Source organism: Acomys russatus, chromosome 10 (genome assembly GCF_903995435.1).
Source record: "Acomys russatus chromosome 10, mAcoRus1.1, whole genome shotgun sequence".
NCBI lineage: Eukaryota > Metazoa > Chordata > Mammalia > Rodentia > Muridae > Acomys > Acomys russatus.
In genome coordinates this window covers 74,645,105-74,666,538 of record NC_067146.1, presented here as the reverse complement: position 1 = coordinate 74,666,538, position 21,434 = coordinate 74,645,105, and the positions used below count along the sequence as shown (strand labels likewise).

General features: G+C 41.5%; 1 protein-coding gene across 1 annotated transcript in view; it reads left to right on the top strand.

Moving 5' to 3' along the window:
* Znf398 (zinc finger protein 398) overlaps window positions 1-21,434 on the top strand; it is a 26,819-nt gene extending 5,385 nt beyond the window's left edge. Inside the window, exons 3-6 of the mRNA XM_051152446.1 lie at window positions 13,626-13,752; window positions 14,113-14,226; window positions 17,809-17,922; window positions 20,071-21,434. Coding sequence (XP_051008403.1) covers window positions 13,626-13,752; window positions 14,113-14,226; window positions 17,809-17,922; window positions 20,071-21,227 — 1,512 coding nt within the window. The 3' untranslated portion in view covers window positions 21,228-21,434. The remainder of the gene's footprint in view (window positions 1-13,625; window positions 13,753-14,112; window positions 14,227-17,808; window positions 17,923-20,070) is intronic.

Genomic DNA, 21,434 nt, shown 5'->3' with positions numbered 1-21,434 from the left:
TCTCTGGCAAATGGATTCTTCCTCCTTTAATTTCTTTCACTTTCACATATGTATGAGTCACTTCTCTGTTGAACTGCCCGCCACAGTCTCTCTCAGTGAGAAAATTGAATTCCGTATCATTTAAATCAGCTAATTAGGATTTGGTTGACAATTTTGGTGAAAAACTAGAGGGAAGACAATGCATGGAATTGTAGTCATGTGGTTATTGTCAGGGCTAGGGGTCACTTGTGAGTCTAGGCTGTCATTTATAGAACAAGCATGCTGAGATGCTAGCGTTCTGAAGAAACTAGTTTGTAAAGCAGAAATGAAGTTTTCGTGATCATTGTTTAACAGTGAGATGCCTAGTTTCAAAACACACTTGTTCACTCATGTATTTTTCTCATTGATATAGACCTTTTAAAAATTAAAATAACTTAAAAAATTATTTTTTGGAGGGTGGGCATGCCTTTATTCCTAGCACTCTGGAAGCTAAGGCAGGAGGATCTCTGTGTGTTCAAGGCCATCCTGGTCTACGTAGCTTCCAAAACAGCCAGCAATACATAGAGAGAGACCCTGTCTCAAAAAAAAAAAAAAAAAAAAAAAAAAAAAAAAAAATATATATATATATATATATATATATATATATATATGTGTGTGTGTGTGTGTGTAGACATAGGATTCTGAAACGTAGCCACACCTGCCCATACCTTATAATCTTGCCTCAGCATCTCCTGCAATGAGATTGCAGGCATGGGTCACCATACTTGGATTCCACAAGTAATTCTTGAATACATTGTTGATTGTTCTACATATTTCTGAAGAAAAAAAAAACCTATAACACATACAACATATTTAAATACTTTGATAAAAGTAAAGTCAGGTGCTTTCTGGTGTTCTATTTTGAAATGGATGCCTTAGAAGGACTTACTAAGAAAATGGTATTTAGCCAGGTATGGTAATATGCCAGCACATGGGAATCAGAAACAGGTGATCTCTGTACATTTGAGGCCAGCCTGATACACATAGGGAGGTCCAGGCCAGCTAGGGATATACAGTAAGGCTTCTACTGGACCATAGTTTGATTTCCACCCAGGCATGCATGCATACATGCAGGCAAAATAGCCAAACACATGTATTTTAAAAAAGAAAAAGAAATGAAAAAAATGGATATTTAAGCTGAGTAAACTCAGGCTCATAACTGTGAGATTTATAACACAGGAAAGGGAAAAGGCCAGTTAGCCAGTGTGCATGCTTGAATAAAGACGCATGCCTGACTGAAGAAATAGGCAGAAAGTGAAATCAGCATTTAATTCTCATTGTTCCTAGGAATCATCTGCCTAGGCATGACAACACATTCTTGTAGTCTTAGGACTTAGGAGGCTGAGGCCAGGGCATGGAAATTGATGTTTTGTTTTGTTCCTTTTTTGAGACAGGTTCTCTCTACACAGTCCTGACTGGCCTGAAACTCACTATGTAGACTAGGCTGGACTCAAACTTACAGAGTTCTGCCTGCATCTGCCTCTGCCTCCCAAATGCTAGAATTAAAGGCATGCATTACCATGCCTAGCTGAGAATGGAGGTTTGAAACCAGTTGGGCTACAAAATAAGACTTTATTCTTGGGGGGGAAAAGTCAACTGGCCTGATATACTTTAAAATTTTTTGGAGTCCAAGGGGGAATAATTTTTAAAACTCCATAGATAATATAATATATGGCTGAGAATATAACCTTTAAGGAATTTGAATTAGGAACTTAAGTACAGTGGGAAGAAAATACAGAGCTTGAGTACAGGAATTATTTCTGGCTTATGTTTTAAAGAATTATATTTTAGGGCCTGGAGAGATGGCTCAGAGGTTAAGAGCACTGTCTTTTCTTCCAAAGGTTCTGAGTTGAATTCCCAGGAACTCACAACCATCTGTGGTGAGATATGGTGCCCCCTTCTGGTATACAGGCACACATGTGGGCAGAACACTGTATAAATAATAATAAATAAATCTTTTTTAAAATTATGTTTTAAGTGGTATGCTGGCCACTTTGTGGAAATTTGTTGAGCCAAGAACAGAAGCAGAGAAGGTTGGAGAGATGGCTCAGTGGTTAAGAGCGCCGCCTGTTCTTCCAGAGGTCCTGAGTTCAATTCCCAACAGCCACATGGTGGCTCACAACCATCTATAATGTAATCTGATACCTTCTTCTGCTGATAAAGCACTCATATGCAATAAATAGAAGTAAATAAATCTTAAAAAAAAAAAAAGAAGAACAGAAGCAGATTTCTACCGCTCCCCCATTTGGAACTGCCTTACTAGGCCAAGGGGGGGGGGGACGACGAACTCAGCCCTGATGTGACTTGATGAGCAGGAGTGGATGGGTAGTGGTAGGGAGCTGCTCTTTTCTGAGGAATAGGGGAAGGTTAAAGGAGAAGGGGACTGTGAAGAGAGAAAGGGGGCTATGACCAGGATGTAAAGTAAATAAACAAATTAAATAAAAAATTTTTTAAAAGGAACAGAAGCAAGCTGGGCACAGTAGCACATGCCTTTAATCCCAGCACTCAGGGGGCAGAGGCAGGTGGATCACTGTGAGTTCGAGGCCAGCCTGGTCTACAAAGCGAGTCCAGGACAGCCAAGGCTACACAGAGCAACACTGTCTTGAAAAAAAAAAATGAAAAAGAAGAAAGGAAAAATATAAGCAGAGAGGAAATTATGAGTGAACATAAATAACAAGAAAGTGAGAGTGGTTTGGATGAGGGATGCAATGGCAATGAGATGAAAAGAAATGGACAGAGGCAGGGTACTGGCATTAGGACTTTGTTGGGGATTTGAAATTAGGATTTAATTTAATTTATTTCAATTAATTAAATTAGGAATATAATCACTGTAAATTAACTGTGGGATAATTTATTTAGAACTTAGTGTTCTGTTTTACTTATTTCAAGGCTTGTGATTTTCTTAAGATTCCTAACTTGCTCAACATCTTATGGCTACTAACTATAAACGGCAGACTTGTGGATTTTTGTTTTTGTTTTTCGAGACAGGGTTTCTCTGTGTAGCCCTGGCTGTCCTGAACTCACTCTGTATACCAGGCTGGTGTAGAACTCAGAGATCCACCTGCCTCTGCCTCCCTGAGTGTTGGGATTACAGGCATGCGCCACCATGCCCTGCTCAAACAGGCAGTTTTTGTTTGGTTGGTTGGTTGGTGGTTGTTGTTGGTTTTTTTTCCAGTTTGTTTTGGTTTTCCGAGACAGGGTTTCTCTTTGTAGCCCTGGCTATCCTGGAATCCAAGAGATCTGCCTGCCTCTGCCTCCTGAGTGCCAAGATTACCCCCACCCTACCCCCTGGCTTTCAAACAGGCAGTTTTAAGGAAAGCTAAGATAAGTTACCTAGTATATCTTGACTTTTGTTCCTAGAAGAGAGTTGGAATTTTTTTCCATGGGATTCTCCACCAAGGAGATAAGATTCTAGTTAAACCTGGAATGGCTTTAGCAAGAACATAAAATGGAGGAACCTCTGCACTCTTTTGCCTTGTCATAATACTTAAGGGAGTAGAAAGAATGAGCAGTAACCATTGGGCAGTGTTAAGTTTAAGAAACTCACAGAAGAGCAGGGAGTTATTATGTGGAGGTTGAATTGTCAGTTGTGAAATGGAAGAGATGTCTCCAGTGAGAGTGGATAACAAGAGATCAAGCTTCGGAGACAGAAGGAGTCAGCAGAGAAACCTCAACAGGAGACACCCATGAGGGAGGTAGCAGGAAAACAACTCAGAAAGCAGGTGGTGCCACAGGGTTAAAGAGGAAAACAGCATTTCAAGTAGAGTTGAGATTTGTCAGTTACCATACTGGGAGGTCTAGAAAGATAGAGACAACATAGCTCTCAGAAGAAATTTTGACATAATTTTCTTTAGTGGCACGATAGAGATAGAGTACAGAATAGTGCAGTTATAGAGTAAATAGGAAGAGAGGAAAAGAATGACAGGAATGGAGTCCCTCCCTCCCCCCCTCCCTCCCTCCGTGCCTCCCTCCCCCTCCCCCAAGACTAGAGCTATTAAAAGTAAGGGGATATTGCACTGGTGGTGGTGCACACCTTTAATCCCAGCATTCAGGAGACAGAGACAGGTGGATCTCTGTGAGTTCAAGGCCAGCCTGGTCTACAAAGCCTGGTCTAAGACAGCCAAGGCTACACAGAGAGGCCCTGTCTCCAAATAAAATAAAATAAAATAAAATAAAGTAAAGTAAGGGGCTAGAGAGCACTGGCTAATCTTCCAGAGGAAGCAGGTTCTATTCCCAGCATCTACATGGAGGCTCACAAACAGTGCTAGGAGATCTGCTGTGACCTCCACAGGCACAAGGCATGAATATGGTACACATACATGCAGGTGAAATATCTTTACACATTAAAAAAAATTTTTTTTTTGGTCTTTCAAGACAGGGTTTCTCTGTGTAATAGCCCTGGCTCTCCTAGCACTCTCTGTTGACCATGCTGGCCTTGAACTCACAGAGATCCACCTGCCTCTGCCTCCTGAGTGCTTGGATTAAAGGCGTGTGCCACCATGCCTGGCTTAAAAAAAAATTATTTTAAGTGAGAGTAGAAGCTTAGAATGTACTCTAAGACTCCTCAGAAGCAAGCGTTGTTTTTTCCTTATCTTTCCAGAGAGAATTTATTATTACTACAGCAGATGTATATATTATATATATTATGTAGAGATATATAACTTTTATATATAATTAATTGTATATAATACATATTATTTACAGTTTTTTCTCAGAGTACAGTGTTTTACTATAAAGTTCTAACATCCTGGTGTATGAGATGGAGACATAACCATTACTGACTTTAGTAAACAACACAGCAAAGGAAATTTCAAATCACTTTTCTCCATAAGTGTTGGCTAAAGTCTCATTAAGTATTTGGTACTCAGATGGGGTCCTTATATTTTCTCTTAGTACAATAATCCTTTGAGGTGAGATCTGATAACTTTAATTACTATTTTATTAAAAAAGAAGAAGAAGAAGAAGAAGAAGAAGAAGAAGAAGAAGAAGAAGAAGAAGAAGAAGAAGAAGGAGTTTATCCAGAGTAGGCATGGAAGCACATACCTGTAATTCCAGTATCCAGGAGGTTCAAGGCAAGCCTGATATACTAATAAGAAACAGGCCAATCAGAGCTACACAGAAATACACACACACACACACACACACACACACACACACACACACACTGGACAAAAATGTAGCCCAGTTGCCAGAGTGATTGCTAGCATGCTTGGTTTGTCCCAGAGTTTGGTCCCTGATCCCTGATACTACATAAAACTAGATATGTTAACATGTAGCTGTCACTGACTACTTTGTGAATTCCTTTCTCTCTCCCACCCTTCTCTACCCCTTTACTTTGTCCCTTTCAACACCCTTGCACTAGATAGGAGAGAGAAAAGGATAAAGGGGAAAAGGGATGCCGTTATCATTAGGCTACTTCCTGTTGGTTAGGGGGCATCAAGTTCCTTGAGGCAAGTTTGATCTAATTTATTCTTCTCATTTATTTGTGCACAGCTACTTGACAAACCACAAACAACAGCAACAAACAGCATCCAACCCACCGCCCAGCCACCAGAAGCAACAACCCACCTATCAGGGCTCTAGCATTTATATATCCTCTGGAAAGTTCCCAAAATTCCAAACATCACACACTCGCAGAAATTACCTGCAGCTGGCAAAACCATGCCTTTGCTAGAGCATGAGGCAAATCATAGTCGGCTGCTTAAGAAAACATGCATAGGAGAAATACTTCATATTGAAATATCTTTAATTTAATGTGGGAGTGCCAAACACAGTAGCACATACCTGTAATCCCAGTGCTCAGGAGACTAAGGCAGAAGGATTGCTGTGAGTACAAGGCTAACCTGAGCTACATGGCAAAACCATATCTAAAACAAAACAAAACAACAAAACATAAGCAAATAACAAAGCTACAGAGTGATAATTTAATATGAGATTGGTATTTTTATCTAGTTCTAAGATTTTGTGAAAATACTTTTTCCCTAGAGATTTTGAAACGTTGCTATATTCTCTCTCTGTTAGGGTTATTGAGGCAGGGGTTCGCTATCTATCCCCGGCTGGCCTGCAGCTTACTATATAAGACCACAGTAGCTTCAAACTCAGAGGCTAAACCGAAATCCTATCTCCTTTTGGGTCATCCCACCTCTATTAGATATATATTTCTAAAATGTCATGTCTCTGTTACCAATTTACATATGATAATATGCTTCTTTTGGACAGAAACCATACTTCAGTAATTTTGGAGCTTTGGGAGAACTTTGTATGTCGTGGACATTCAGAACTGCTTTATAGTTGTTTTTACTCTAAGTGACTGTAAGTAATAGTCCCAAATGCATAGCTCTAGAGGTTAATTCCTTGTTCCCTGAAATCATTGTGAACTAGAGGCTGGGCTGGGCCTTAAGTTTTCTAGCATCTTTTCTATTACCTCACATAATAATGCAGCTAAGTAGATATTAATATTTATTTAATGAAGTCAGGAGTGGTGGCATAGGCCTTCAATCCCAATACTCTAGAGGATCATGAATTCCAGGCCAACTTCAGTTGTATAGTGAGTTCCTGGCAAGCCAGGCTATATAATGAGACCTTATCTAAAATAATAAATAAAACAAATGAAAAATATTATTGAATAAGAAGTGAGGACAGCGGGGGTGGTGGTAGTGGTGGGGAGGGCCTGGAGAGATGACTCAGAGGTTAAGAGCACTGGCTGCTCTTCCAGAGGTCCTGAGTTCAATTCCCAGCAACCACATGGTGGCTCACAGCCATCTATAATGTGATCTGATGCCCTCTTCTGACACCTGTACATGCAGGCAGAGCACTGTATACATAGTAATAAATAATTAAATCTTTGAAAAAAAAAAGAAGGTTGAAGGGGAAGAACATTAGTCCTTTGGCTGAGAGGCCTCTCCCTTACTGCTCTCCCCTACTTCTCTGGGTTTTTGGGTACTTCAGCATTTTTCTACGTCTTCTGCCTTTCTTCATTTTGCTGTTGTGCCTCCTTATTCCACTTTCTCCTTCTTGCTACTCTGCCTCCTCCTTACTCTACCCCCTTGTTGTCCTTTCTTGCTCTCCTGTTTGCTGGAGGACTTGACAGGTATGATGGGCTGAACCAACCCTAGCATAGGCCCACATCACTTAACCCAGTGCCTCATTGCTGAACCCCAGGGCACGGATGTGAGTAGCTAGAGTTATAGAAGTGTCCTTCCCTACCCTGTGGCAAGACAGTGTGGATCTGGTACAATTTGGCCTGCAGAGGTTCTGCCTTAGTAAGAAGGAAGTGGGAAATACTTCTGGAAAGAAAACTGAAAAGTAAGAAAGTCAGAACTTTTTTTCATGACTGCCAACTCATTTGTCCTTAAAGTTTTCTTCCTGGAAGAAATAGTGGGATGGCAGATTCTTAGTCAAGGCTTAAAGGTGTCAAGTGGCTGGTACAGGCCTTTAATTCCAGCACTCAAGGCAGAGACAGGCACATATCAGTGAGTTCATAGCAAGTTACAGGCCAGCCAGGGCTACATAGTGAGACCTGACCTCAAAAACAAAATTAAAATAATAAGCAATCAGCTGCCAAAGAGTAAAGTAAAACTATATGGAGTGAGAGTACACAGCGCTATGAAATGAACTCAAATGCCTGTGGATGAAAAGCAAACTCACCAAGAAAACTTTCAGTTTTGCTTGAAGAGCTCAGAGGGGAATTAGTAGAAAACTAAAGACTTAGAAGAAATAATGCTGCAAGGTACTAATTCCATAAAAACTAGAATTGCCTTGACCCTAAACCCACAAGAATTAGAAGCTGCAAGGAGAGAGTGTAGCTTTAGAGTCTGGCTGTAGAAATACAAAAGAGAACACAGAGCTGAATGTAATGAGCTTCTCTGTGCACTTGACAGCACTGACTGGATGTAGCTCAGTGGTAGCATACCTCATGTAACACTTATAGGAACCTGAGGTCAGCAGTGGGTTTGTAATGCAGAAAAAAAAAAAACAAAACCCCCAAATCTAAATTCTATAAGGAATTAAAATGTTTGGGGAGAGGGAGGGAGAGAGGGAAGGAGGGAGGGAGGGAGGGAGGAAGAATGAGGCAGACAGACACAGAGACAGAGAGAGAGACAGAGACAGAGAAAGAAACAGTAGAAATCCCAGTGAGCTAGGAGTGTGACATATGCCTGTTAATCTAGCAATTGAGAGGTAGAGGTGGACTAGGATCCTGTTCAAGACCACTCTGGGCTATAAGAGACTCTATCTCAATTATTAAGTAAATAAATAATAAAGTAGCATGGAGTAACTTTTTAAGTCTTCTAGAAATTAAAATATTCAGAGGCTGAAGTATCAGAATTAAGAGCTGAAAAAAAAATTCTGTTGTTCAAGTAGAAAATCTCCAAAGAGGCTAGGCTTAGTGGCTTATGCCTAGAAAAACAGATCATGAATTAGTATGTAAAATCATTAATATGTGAAATACGTAAAATAAGTACTACAAAAGAAGTTTATTAGAAATTGTGCCACTTGCCAGGTATGGTGGTGCACACCTTTAATCCCAGCACTTGGGAGGCAGAGGCAGGCGGATCTCTGTGAGTTCGAGGCCAGCCTGTTCTACAATAGCAAGTCTAGGACAGCCAAGACTACACAGAAAAACCCTGTCTCTAAAAACCCAAAAAAAATTTAAAAATAAAAAAATAAAGAAATTGTGCCATTTAATTTTATAAATGAAAATGAATTTGAGGGTTGGAGAAATCATTCAAGCCTTAAAGGCTAGGCTTGCAACTAAACGTGTAGGAGTTTGGTTCCAGCACCCATGCCTGTTTCTTCACCACACTCCCCTGACCCCCAAGAAAGAAAGCTAGAATTTGAAAACAGATTAGTATATTTAGAGAAAATCAAAGTGGAGCATTATGTCTAGACTCAATCTGAAAAAGATCAGTGTGAAGAAAAATTGTCAACTTTACAGATGGCATAAGAGTTAGCCAGAAAGGAACTTCAGTGTTAGTTAAACAGCAACAAGCTGCAAACATTGAAATATGGAAAGTGGAAAAAATCATTGAAAATGGGGAAAAAATGAAAAGTTTGATCCAAAACAGCAAATAGATAGTTTGTGGATTTAGGTGACATCATTTTTTAAGCCAGAGAATGAATTGCTGAGCTCAAACCAAATATTGAAGTAAACAGTGGAGGAGGATGAAGCAAGGATGCTAAAATTTAAGAGGCCTAACTGAGAAAGTGTAACTAGAAGTTGGAAGGATACCAAAGAGAAACAGACACAATGGTTGAATGAAAAGCATAGGCTGAATGGATACATCAGAGAGGAAACAGCCAAGCAGAAGACAGACTGCAGTGGGTTGCAGTGGACTAGAAAAAGAAAATCTTTTCATGAATACAAATTAGAGTCTGCAAGAGAAAGTGGAAGTCTTAGAGGCACATAAAAAAGAATTAGAGGGATGGAAAGATGGCTATTGGTTTAGAGTACTTGCTGCTTCTCAGAGGACCTAAGTTTGATTGGCTCCCACATCCACATAAAGTGACTGACAAGGACCTCTAACTCCTGTTTCTGGACCTCACATCCTCTTGTGGCCTCCAAGGCAGCTGTTTTCTGGTGTACATACATATAAATCTTAAAAACAAAAAACAATAGGAGCTGGGTGTGGTGGCATGCTCCTTTTTTTTTTTTTTTTAAGAGTTTTAAATTTATTATATGTAGATAAGTGCTCTATCTGCATGTACACCTGCATGCCAAAAGAGGGCGTTAGAGGGTATAGATGGTTGGGAGCCACCATGTGGTTTCTGGGACTTGAACTCAAGACCTCTGGAAGAGCAGATGGTACTCTTAATTGCTGAGCCACCTCTCCAGCTTGGTGGCACACTCTTAATCCAGCACTTGGGAGGCTGAGACAGGCAGATCTCTGAGTTCCAGGACAGCCAGAGCTACATAGCGAGACTCTGTTTTGAACACCCCTCCCCAAATAAGGTAAAACATTTCATTTAAGACTATAAAGCTAGCCTATGACACATCCTGGACCTTCTTTCCCCTATGAGAACTCTCAGAACTGAAAACAGAAAGTAAGAGAAAGTAGTATGTCTTTGGAAAGTACTCCCAAGTAAAAGAGTAGGTGGACATATTCAAAAATCAAAACTCTAAGCAATCTGATAGTGCACACCCAGTATTGAGTAGCTAAGGAATGAAGAAGGAGAACAAAAACCAGCCTGAGCTATGTAGCTAGACACTGTTACAAAAATAATCCCAGACACTCCTGAGAAGGGGACTTTCTCAGCTCCTTCTCCGTGCTCTTTAGAGATGGCAAGAATTTCTGTGGTCATGGGGGTTGGCGCTAATATCAAAGCTTTTCTATTTCTAGATCCAGTATATCAGAAGAGAGGCAAAAACCTAATGGGAATCCTTCCATTGCTCCTTCACCCACTGAAGAAACGTGCTTTTACAAATGACCAAATAGAATAGCTATGTAAAACATGAAGTTGTATTGTCAAGTGGTGAGATGTAGAAAAGAATATGTGAAGCTGGGCAGTGGTGTCACACACCTTTAATCCCAGAACTCAGGAGACAGAGACAGGTGAATCACTGAGTTCCAGGCCAACCTGGTCTACAGAGTGAGTTCCAGGACAACCAGGGATACACAGAGAAACCCTGTCTAAAAAAAGAAAGAAAAGAAAGGAAGGAAAGAAAGAAGAGGAAGGGGATATGTGTGTAGCTGGTCTCTGCTACTTTGTGAGTTCTTCTTTTTCCCATCCTTTATCCCCTCCACCCCCTGTCTCATCCCCTAACACTAGACAGAAGAGAAACAAGGATAAAGAGGAAAGAGGAAATGGGAAAATCCGCCCTAAACAACCAGGATTTAAAATGTCACGCAGTTGCAGAAACTCTTTGCAGTTGGCAAAACCACACTTCTGCTAGAGCATGAGGCAAATCATAATCAGCTGCTGTGAACTGTCTGAAGCAGCCCCACATCCCCATTAAAAGAATACACCTGGTGTTTATATAAACTAAATCATATAAGACATTGAAGGGGTGAAGGTTATGATTAAGACTTAACATTTTGAGCTGGGTGTGGTGGCGCACGTCTTTAATCTCAGCACTTGGGAGGCAGAGGCAGGTGGATTGCTGTGAGTTCAAGGCCAGCCTGGTCTACATAGTGAGTCTAGGACAGCCAAGGCTACACAGAGAAACCCTGTCTCAAAAAAAAAAAAAAAGACAACATTTTGAACCATATAACACTTAGGAAAATGAAAATGAAGATTTTACACGGTTACTAAAAAAAACAAAACAAATATGGAATAAAATTAATGTTTATAAAAGCAACAGCGAGAAAGACTATGCAAAGCTTCAAAAAAGACTTTGCTCCCAGAGGGGATTTTCTGGGGTTTTTTTTCTTCTTTATATATTTTGTTCCAAAAAAGTCTGAAAGAATGGTTGAACAGTTTTGTTTTGTTTGAAAGATTTATTTATTATGTACACAATGTCCTGCCTGCATATATGCCTGCCCGCCAGGAAAGGGCACCAGATCTCCTTATAGATGGTTATGAGCCATCACATGGTTGCTGGGAATTGAACTGAAGACCTTTAGAAGAGCAGCCAGTGCTCTTACCTTTAGCCATCTCTCCAGCCCAATGGCTGAACAGTTTAAAAAATTGCAGGTGGAAATGGAGGGGCCCGAGAAACAAAATATGGCTGAAAATGGGAAAACAAAAGGGGTCACTTTGCTCTCTCTTTTCTGAAAGGATCAGAGTTGGTTTGGTTGTTTAGCTGGAGATGTTAGGAGTGGAAGTAGAAGCACTTGGGAGGTGAGGAGCACTGTAAAAGAGAAAACAAAAAGTCTTAGTCCTAGTGACTGAGCAAGAGAGCAGAGTTTCCCCACAGAAGGAAAGAGGGGAGGAAATAGCGCTGGAGGGTAGGCAGGTCAGTGAGAAGATGAAAAAGCTGGAGGACAATCTGATGAAACAGCCTGTTTTGATAGAAAGGATTAATCTTCAGCCAGCTTCCGGACCAGAATTAGGGGAGGTTACAAGATCATCATCAGCTTTCCCAGTAGTCGTACAGCATATGCCTGCTAATGGTGGGGAACAAGGTTATGACAAGATAGGATGGCATCCTATAGAAATGGTAGATCTAAGGCATTTTAGAGAGGCTGTGGTTTCATATAGGATACACCCCCCCTTATGTGAAACAAATTCTAAATAACTGGGCTACTCAAAATATTATTCCCAAGACTAGACGGCATTGGTGACAGCTGTACTAGAGGCTGTTCTGCAGCTGCAATGGCTAACAGGGTAAAGCAGAGAAGCTACAGCTACTGGGAAGTGAAATAGAGCGAGGACAATGAATATAGTAAAAGACCAGGTACAAGGTTATAATGAAATTTTAGTTCAGTACATGCTATTTTAACATAAATATTATTGGCTTTTAGTCATGAGGCATAGAATGTTCCTGTCTTGCATATGCAGGAGAAACTGCATCAAGGGGTAATATCCTTGGCAAAAGATTAGAAGACTTAGAAACAAGCACAAAACTAGAGAAGACAGATATTCTAAGGAATGATGTTTTTAGAAATGGCAGATCAAAACAGGTGATATGATAGTTTTACATGTAACATTGAGATGGTTTCACACTTTTTACAAGACAGCTAAATATGCTTCAGGAAGGGTTCCAGCTACATATTATTTGTGTTTGTGTCATTAAAAGAAAGAGAATGACTCTTGGTAGGTCAACCATGCTTCCAAGGCAGGCCTCACACTGAAAAATGTTTGAGCAACACAAATTGGACTTAATGGCTGAGAGAGAAGGGGGTGAGGGAGTTGTGTGTGTAAGAAGGTGATAGTGGATGTATGAGAGGTTGAGGGTTGAATATGATTAAAACACATTATATAAATTTTTAAATAAAAATAGTATTTAAAAACTCAAAGAAGGGCTGGAGAGTTGGCTCAGTGGTTAAGAGCACTGTCTGCTCTTCCAGAGGTCCTGAGTTCATCCCAGCAACCACATGGTGGTTCACAACCATCTACAATGGGATCTGATGTCCTTCTGGTGTGCAGATAGAGCATTCATATACAGAAAATAAAAAAAAATAAAATCTTTTTTAAAAACTCAGAAGCAGATTAAGCTATTTTAAAATTTTTGTGTGTGTTTTTTTTGTTTTTTTGGTTTTTTTTTGAGACAAGTTTTCTCTGTAGCTCTGGCTGTCTTGGAACTCACTCTGTAGACCATGCTAACCTCAAGCTCAGAGATCCACCTGCCTCTGCCTCCCATGTTCTGGGATTAAAGGTGTGTGACACCATGCCTCTGTGTGTGGTGTGTGTGTGTGTGTGTGTGTGTGTGTGTGTGTGTGTGTGTAGGGGTGGGTGGGTGCAGAGACACCACAGCACGTGTGTAAAGGGCCAAGGAGAACTAGGAGAAGGCACTTCTCTCTTTTTACCATGGGCTGTGCCAGTTGAACTCAGGTTACAGGCTGGATGGCAAGTGCCGTTACTCACTGAGCCATCTCAGTGGCTCTGGAATAGTTATTCACCTCCCTTTGGGGCTATAAAAACTAAATGAAGTAGCTAATGAGTGGAGGATTTATTGAATGACTGAATGCATGGGAGGGACTAACTAACCCATGTGATTGTAATTTTAGGTGCCTGTGGCATTTGATGATGTCTCCATCTACTTTTCCACTCCAGAGTGGGAAAAATTAGAAGAATGGCAAAAGGAACTTTACAAGAATATCATGAAGGGCAACTACGAGTCTCTCATCTCCATGGGTGAGGCTGAGTTGGCACCTTTTGAATGAGGTGCCAGCAGTCACAAGAGGGCTCAGACAGTTCCTTTTCCTCCGGTGTCCTCATTCCCACTGTCCTCATACATTTCAGAATCTGGTTTCAAGCCAAAGAAGGACAACACTAACCTATGTGCATTTCCCATAATTAGATTTACTTTTACCTACTTTTTTGAGTAGCTGTTGTAAGTAGTTGGAGGGCGATAGATGGGGAGAAGTGAAACAGGAACTAAAGGAAATTGATTACCTGACCGTGGACCTCAAATATTCAGCGGCCTTGATGGCAGCTGGTGGCCATACTCACTTACCTCTTTGTCATGCCTGCTTTCCACTTTTCCTCTCCTAGATTATGCCATGAATCAACCTGATGTTTTATCTCAGATTCAACCAGAAGGAGAACACAGTACAGATGACCAGCCAAGGCCAGAAGCGAGTGAGATTCCTGCAGACCCCAGTGAAGGTAAATAAGAGAAAAGACTATATACTCTTCAGCTCCTTTTCCTGGTCAGAGAAGGGGGCTCAACTCAGAGAAAGCCGGACTTCGAGGTATCCAGAGTCATTCAGTGCTAAAATACTTACACTGTGAATGGACATTTAAATTCTAGAGGGGCTCAGTGATCACTTTGTCATTTACCCGTCAAGACATCACACATGCTAGTGGAGTGCTTTACCACCCCCTTATTTCTTTTGAGATATATATTTTTCTTTTTTGTATATATATTTTGTATATAGTTAGTATGTTTTTGCTGAAAATGATCAAACTATGTTTGATTTTCTTAATCATGTTTTTATTGTTTATAGTTTTAGCCTGCATTGATGATTATCAGGCTAGATATTTACTCAAATGAGAATGTGTTTCATGTAACATGAACCAACCAATATGTAACATTAAAGAAAACAAACTCACAGAACTCAGCATACAATCATACTCACAGCTAGGATATATTACAGCAAATGGATATGAAGCAACAGCATCAAAAGATAAGTGGAAGAAACCAGAAGCAAATTTCCCAGAGTCTTCTCCCTGTGGTATCTCACAAGGCATAATTAATTCCCCTTAGCAGTGAATGTGACAACATACAAAATACTATTATAGATACTCAGTGTCTAAGGTTTTCTTTGAGTTGTCACACAGGCCCACTCTGCCTATCGTATTCAAATTCCTGATTCCCAAAAGGAAAGCAGGGAATAAAGCATACTGTTAGCAGTTGGGGCATAGTAATATACTCTTGTCATTTAGGGAAATTGTTGTGTATAGAAAGAACAGTGTGCCAGCTCTCTATACCTGCAGGCACATCCTTCTCAGGATGAGCAGTCTCAGCCTGTGCTGAACTTCCCTTCTCCTGACATAGGGAACAAGCCCTGCTTGCTTTCACTGGAGAAGACTACTAACCACTTGTTCTAGCTTCATTTCTCTTGCTATAATAAGATGTCCTGACAAAACGCAAGTTAGGAGGGAAAGTGTTTATTTTAGCTTCAATTTCAGGCAGTAGTCCATCGTTGTGGAAAGGCTGCAGCATGGAGCTTAAAGTAGCCACTCACATCACATCCATAGTCAAAAGCAGATAGGAATGAATAAACGTGTGCAGGCTCATGTGCTTGCTTTCTTGTTCTCAGCTTGGTTTATTCACTTTACACAGTTCAACATGACCACAGGCTAACCGAATGTAAACAGTTCCTCATTAAGACTCCTTTCCTAGCTGGGCGTGGTAGCGCATGCCTTTAATCCCAGCACTTGGGAGGCAGAGGCAGGCCAGCTTGGTCTACAGAATTAGTCCAGGACAGCCAAGGCTACACAGAGAAACCCTGTCTCGAAAAACCAAAACAAAAAACAAAAACAAAACTCCTTTCCTAGGTTGTATCAAATTGACAAAGCTAATAATCACACCCAGTAGTCTTAAATATGAAACCAAAATACTAAATGAAATTATGATGCTTTTCTTTTTTTTTTTTTTTAATGGTGTGTATTTTGTAGTTTTGTCCACTGAAAAGATCTAAAAGTAATGATAACTGATTAGCAATTAGCAGCATTCCTGAGGGCCAGTAGGAAGCACCAATACATCTATCTTTATATGTACGTATTAAATGGCACAGGTCACTGTTTTCAGAACCTTGTGAAAGATGTAAATCCCCTTTAGGACTTAAGGATTCTTTTTGAAAGAATCCTCCCTGCCAAAAAAAAAGGGGGGGGCTTCATCATATATTCTCCCCTCCCCTCTCTCCTCTTCTCCCTTTCTCCCTCTTTCTTCCTCTCTCTTTCTGTCTCTGTCTCTTCCTTTTTCTCCTTTCTCTTCTCCTTCCTCTTCCTCCTCTTCTTCTTCCTCCTTCTTTTTGAGATAAGGTTTTTCTATGTAGCCTTTGCTGTCCTGGAACTCACTGTGTATACCATGCTGGCCTTGAACTCACAGAAATCTGCCTGCCTCTGCTTCTTTAAATTCAAGGCATATGCCACATGTTTTATCTTTATTTTTATTTAACATATATGGTACTTTTGCCAGAATGTTTGTTGGTGTACCACATGTGTGCAGTGCCCATGAGGGCAGAAGAGGGCAGGACCCCCTGGGACTGGAGTTACAGACAGTTGTGACCTATCATGAGGCTGCTGGAAATTGAATCCAAGTTACCTAGAAGATCAGCTAGTGCTCTTAACTGCTGAGGCATCTTTCAAGCTCCCCTCAATGTCTTTTAAATCAGGCAGAGACTAATGGAATATAACTGTGCCCACAGCAGAAAGAAGAGGTCAAATAAGAAAAGGGCCCAAAGACCCTTTGCTTGGGGAGAAATAGGAAAGTGCAAGGTTTAGCATGGATAGCAACCTGCTTTTCTTATTTCCTTCTGTGAGCTAGTAAGTTAAGTTCAGCTTTATCTTTGTTCCTCCCTTGATTTTGAATGTACATGTATCCATAAAGAAAGGAGTAGACATGGTATTAGAGGCAGGTGGATCTCCGTGAGTTCGAGGCTAGCCTGATCTATGTATGGAGTTCTTTTTTTTTTTTTAACATTATTTATTTATACAGTATTCTGCCCACATGTGTGCCAGAGGAGGGCACCAGATCTCATTGTAGATGGTTGTGAGCCACCATGTGGTTGCTGGAAATTGAACTCAGGGCCTTTGGAAGAGCAGACAGTGCTCTTAACCTCTGATCCATCTCTCCAGCCTACGTATGGAGTTCTAAGCCACCCAGGGCTACAAATTGAGACCTTGCCTTCTTTCTCCACAAAAAAAGGGGGGTGGGTGAGAGAGGGATGTAGGGAGAGGGATTGAGACAGTGGGTAAAGGCACTTGCTGCCAAGCCTGGTGCCCTGAGTTTGATTCACAAGAACCAACACAGTGAAAGCAGTGCTTCAACCCCTACAGGTTTTGCTCTAAGCGACACATGTGCACCTACAAATAAATAAATAAAAGTGTAGAAGGGCTGGTGGGTATGAAGAGAAGGACCTAAATAAATGAAATTCTATTAATCAGAAATGTGTGATTTTTATAGTCACATTTCACAGGCATGATGGTACAAGCTTGTATTCTCAGCAGTATGGGTAGAGTGGGGACAGGGAGGTTAGGAGGAATTCAGTGTCATCTTTAGCCACATAACAAGTTGGAGGCCAATCTGGGTTACATGAGATCATGTCTCTAAAGGAATAAATAAAGAAGTAGCAGTAAACAGATGTGGTTCAGAAGCAGAGGCAGGTTGATCTCTGTGAATTCAGGGCCAGCCAGAGATACATAGCCAAACAAAAACAAAACAGAAAAAAAGAAAAAAATTGACAATGTCATGTTCAACAAATGAACATGATTATGTTACCTTTTAAAGAGATTTATTACTTTATGTGTATGAATGCTTTGCCTGCATGTATGTATGTGCACTGCATATCCAAGGTCAGAAGAAGCCATTAGAACTGCAATTACAGGTGGTTGTGTGCTAGGAATCAAACCATGTTCTCTGCAAGTGCAACAGGAGCCTTAACCACTGAGCCAGCTCTCCAGCACCATTTCACATCTAAGTCAAGTCCCTGAAGACCATTTTCTCTTTTTCTCCACAAATAGAGCCTGGCCTTTCAACCTCAGATATTCTGTCTTGGATTAAACAAGAGGAAGAGCCTCAGGTTGGAGTCCCCCAAGAACCTAAAGAGAACGAGCTCTACAAAGGCACCTATGCTGGTGAGTGACAGAGGGAACAGAGATGCTCAGATCCAGCTTAGACCACGAAAGACTAAAGAATGTAGCTGAAAAGGTGCTAGAAAGGCAAGGAACAGAGAGAAAAAGAAAGGAAGAATGATAGAAAGAAAGAAAAATATTGTCAGCCAAGTTATAAATGAAATCAAAAGGTCACCAAGATAAATTTTAAGTAGGAAAACCCACTTTTAAAAATACATTAATTTATTAGTGTGTAGGGAGGCACATGCAGAGATCCAAGGACAGCTTATGGGAGTTGTTTCTCTTCTTCTGTGTGTGGGTTGCCAGGCTTGATGGCAAGGCCATTTACCCACTGAGCCATCCCGTCAGACCAGAAAACTTGTTCTTAAATGCAAAGACAAATCAGGACTCTTGGGACTGGGTATATTAGTATAAAAGTGTGGTACACACACAAACCCCTAGGTTCAACCTCTAGCACCATATTGTTGTCAGGGGAAGAATAATGAGTATATATAAATGAATAAAAAATATGGGAATTAGAAAAACAGCATTTGAAGATTACTTTGAAAAGATAGAACAGAGCCAGATGTGGTGGCCTATAATCCCAGCACTCAGGAGGCAGAAGCAGGAGGATTGCCTGGTCTATAGAGTAAGTTTTAGGCCAATCAGGGTTATACAGCAAGACTTTGTCTCAGTTATCAATCAATATAGAATGGAACAAAATGGGGAATGAGATAGAGAGAAACAAACACAACAGAAATGAAAATGTTGGAGAAGTGCAAATGGAAATATAGGAGCCCTCCCTCAATAAAAGGGAAAATAATGATAGGTAAAGAAACAAATGTTTCCTTCAATAATGAGATTTGGGGTCAACTATGATTTACCTCTTGAATTATAAAAAAGAATCTTGGCCCATGAGATGGCTTTAGTGGATAAAGGCACCTGTTGCCAAGCGTGACCATATAAGTTTGATTTCCCAAGACTCACATGGTGGAAGTAGAGAACCAATTCCTACAAGCTGTCATCTGACCTCCACATTTGTAGTATGGCATGCACATGTCCCTACCCACCCCCACAAGATAAACAATGTAATTTATAAAAGAGAATCTGAAGATCAGAAGGGTCTCAATTGTTTATATAGCTTAATAGAATCTGGTATCTTAATTTGTTTTATAGTATTTTCTGTGCCCTCTGTTTCTTTAGACTCTGGGAATTACAGCCAGGAAATACCACAGTTTCTATTCTTTAGGAGATTTACATCACAGACATGCATATCAATGTAGGCATGTCTGTTGTTAGGTGCAGGAGTGAGTTAGATGGATGACTTAAGACATTTGAGGTTTGGAATGCATAACTAAGGATGTGAAAAGCCAATCTGAAGTCCCAGTACTCAAGGAGTTCAAGGCAGATCAGCTATATTGCAAGTTTGAGGCTAGGTTGAGTTGCAGGAAACCCCATCTCACACTCTATTCCCTCCCATCCGTAGTAAAGGAGTGTGAGGACAGAATGGGCCTAAAAGACTGACTGGTTTGATTTGACTGTGATCTGGGGAGACAGGGAGACAGATGGGGAACATCCTGGAAAAGGGAGGACAGAATGATCAGAGATGCAAAGAGGTGGAAATGTGTTCTTATTTCTGGGAAGATCGAGTCAGCTGGCTTCAAGGAAGGGCTTATCTCATAGAGTGTAGAATAAAGAGGTGATTTTAGTCCCTGTCACACCAGCAACAGAGAAAGTTATTGAGTAGAGGTGAAACATTAAGAAAATAATGTGGGAGAAAAAACCCAAAAAACCAAAACAACAACAACAAAAAAGAAAATAATGTGGGGAAAATTGGTGCCAAGATTATCATCCATGCCCTGCCCCCAGTTTTTTCAAAACAGAGTTTCTCTGTATAACCATAGCTGGCCTCGAACTCAGAGATCCACCTGCCTCTGTCTCCCAAAGTGCTGGGATTACAGGTGTGTGACACTGCACCCTGCTGGTTATCCCTTTTCAAAATAGAGTGTCAAAATACTTACATATGTAATGTTTGCCACACAGTCTACAGGTGCCGTATTAATAATGAGAGCCCTTCCCTGCGATTATTTGAGCAGCTAGGGATGGGCAGGAATGTGAGAGGTACAGGTGTGATGGCTGTTGACAGCTGTAACTCTGTGTCCCTTCTTTCAGATGAAGAACTTGTCATCAAAGCTGAAGATCTTGCTAGAGCCTCCTTGTGCCCTGAAGTTCCAGTGGCCTTCTCTGCTCCACCACCAGCAGCAGCCAAGGATGCGTTTTCAGATGTAGCTTTCAAAAGCCAGCAGTGTACACCCATGGCACCTTTTGGACGTACAGCCACTGACCTGCCTGAAGCTTCAGAGGGACAAGTGACTTTCACTCAGTTAGGAAGCTATCCACTCCCACCTCCAGTTGGAGAGCAGGTGTTCTCTTGTCACCATTGTGGCAAGAGTCTCAGCCAAGACATGTTAATGACACATCAGTGTAGCCACGCTGCTGAACACCCCTTAACCTGTGCCCAGTGTCCCAAGCACTTTGCCCCACAGGCAGATCTTGGTAGCACCTCCCAGGATCATACCAGTGAAACACCACCCACCTGCCCTCACTGTGCCCGGACCTTCACTCACCCGTCCCGACTCACATACCACCTTCGGGTCCACAACAGTACTGAGCGCCCTTTCCTCTGTCCTGATTGTCCCAAGCGCTTTGCTGACCAGGCTCGACTCACCAGCCATCGGAGAGCTCATGCTACCGAGAGGCCCTTCCGCTGCTCACAGTGTGGTCGTAGCTTCAGCCTGAAGATCAGTCTCCTGCTGCATCAGAGGGGACACGCCCAGGAACGCCCCTTCTCTTGTCCTCAGTGTGGCATAGACTTCAATGGCCACTCTGCACTGATTCGTCATCAGATGATCCACACAGGGGAGCGGCCCTACCCATGCACAGACTGTAGCAAGAGCTTCATGCGTAAGGAACATTTGTTAAACCACCGGAGGCTGCACACAGGTGAGCGGCCTTTCCAGTGTCCGCACTGTGGCAAGAGCTTCATCCGCAAACATCACCTCATGAAGCACCAGCGCATCCACACAGGCGAGCGGCCCTACCCCTGTGCAGTTTGTGGAAGGAGCTTCCGCTACAAGCAGACACTCAAGGACCACCTGCGGACGGGTCACAGTGGAGGCTGTGCGGGTGATAGGGACCCTTCCGCACAGCCACCAGATCCACCTGGTCCACTCTTAACTGCTCTGGAAACCTCTGGCCTAGGTGTTAGCACTGAAGGTCTAGAATCTAGTCAGTGGTATGGGGAAGGGAGTGGAGGAGTGGTTTTGTAAGTCTGTGGCCCATTGGTTATTTATGTTCACAGCAGGGCAGAAAGTCCAGGAGAAATCCCACAAGCTCCACAACCCATAGTAATTATTATCTGATACATAAAGGAATTTGGGGTCAATACTCAACTAGAGACACACTTCTGCTTTAGAAGTCCACAGCAGTACAAGAATACCATAGTTTGAAAACTGGAAGAGAATACAACATTGGTG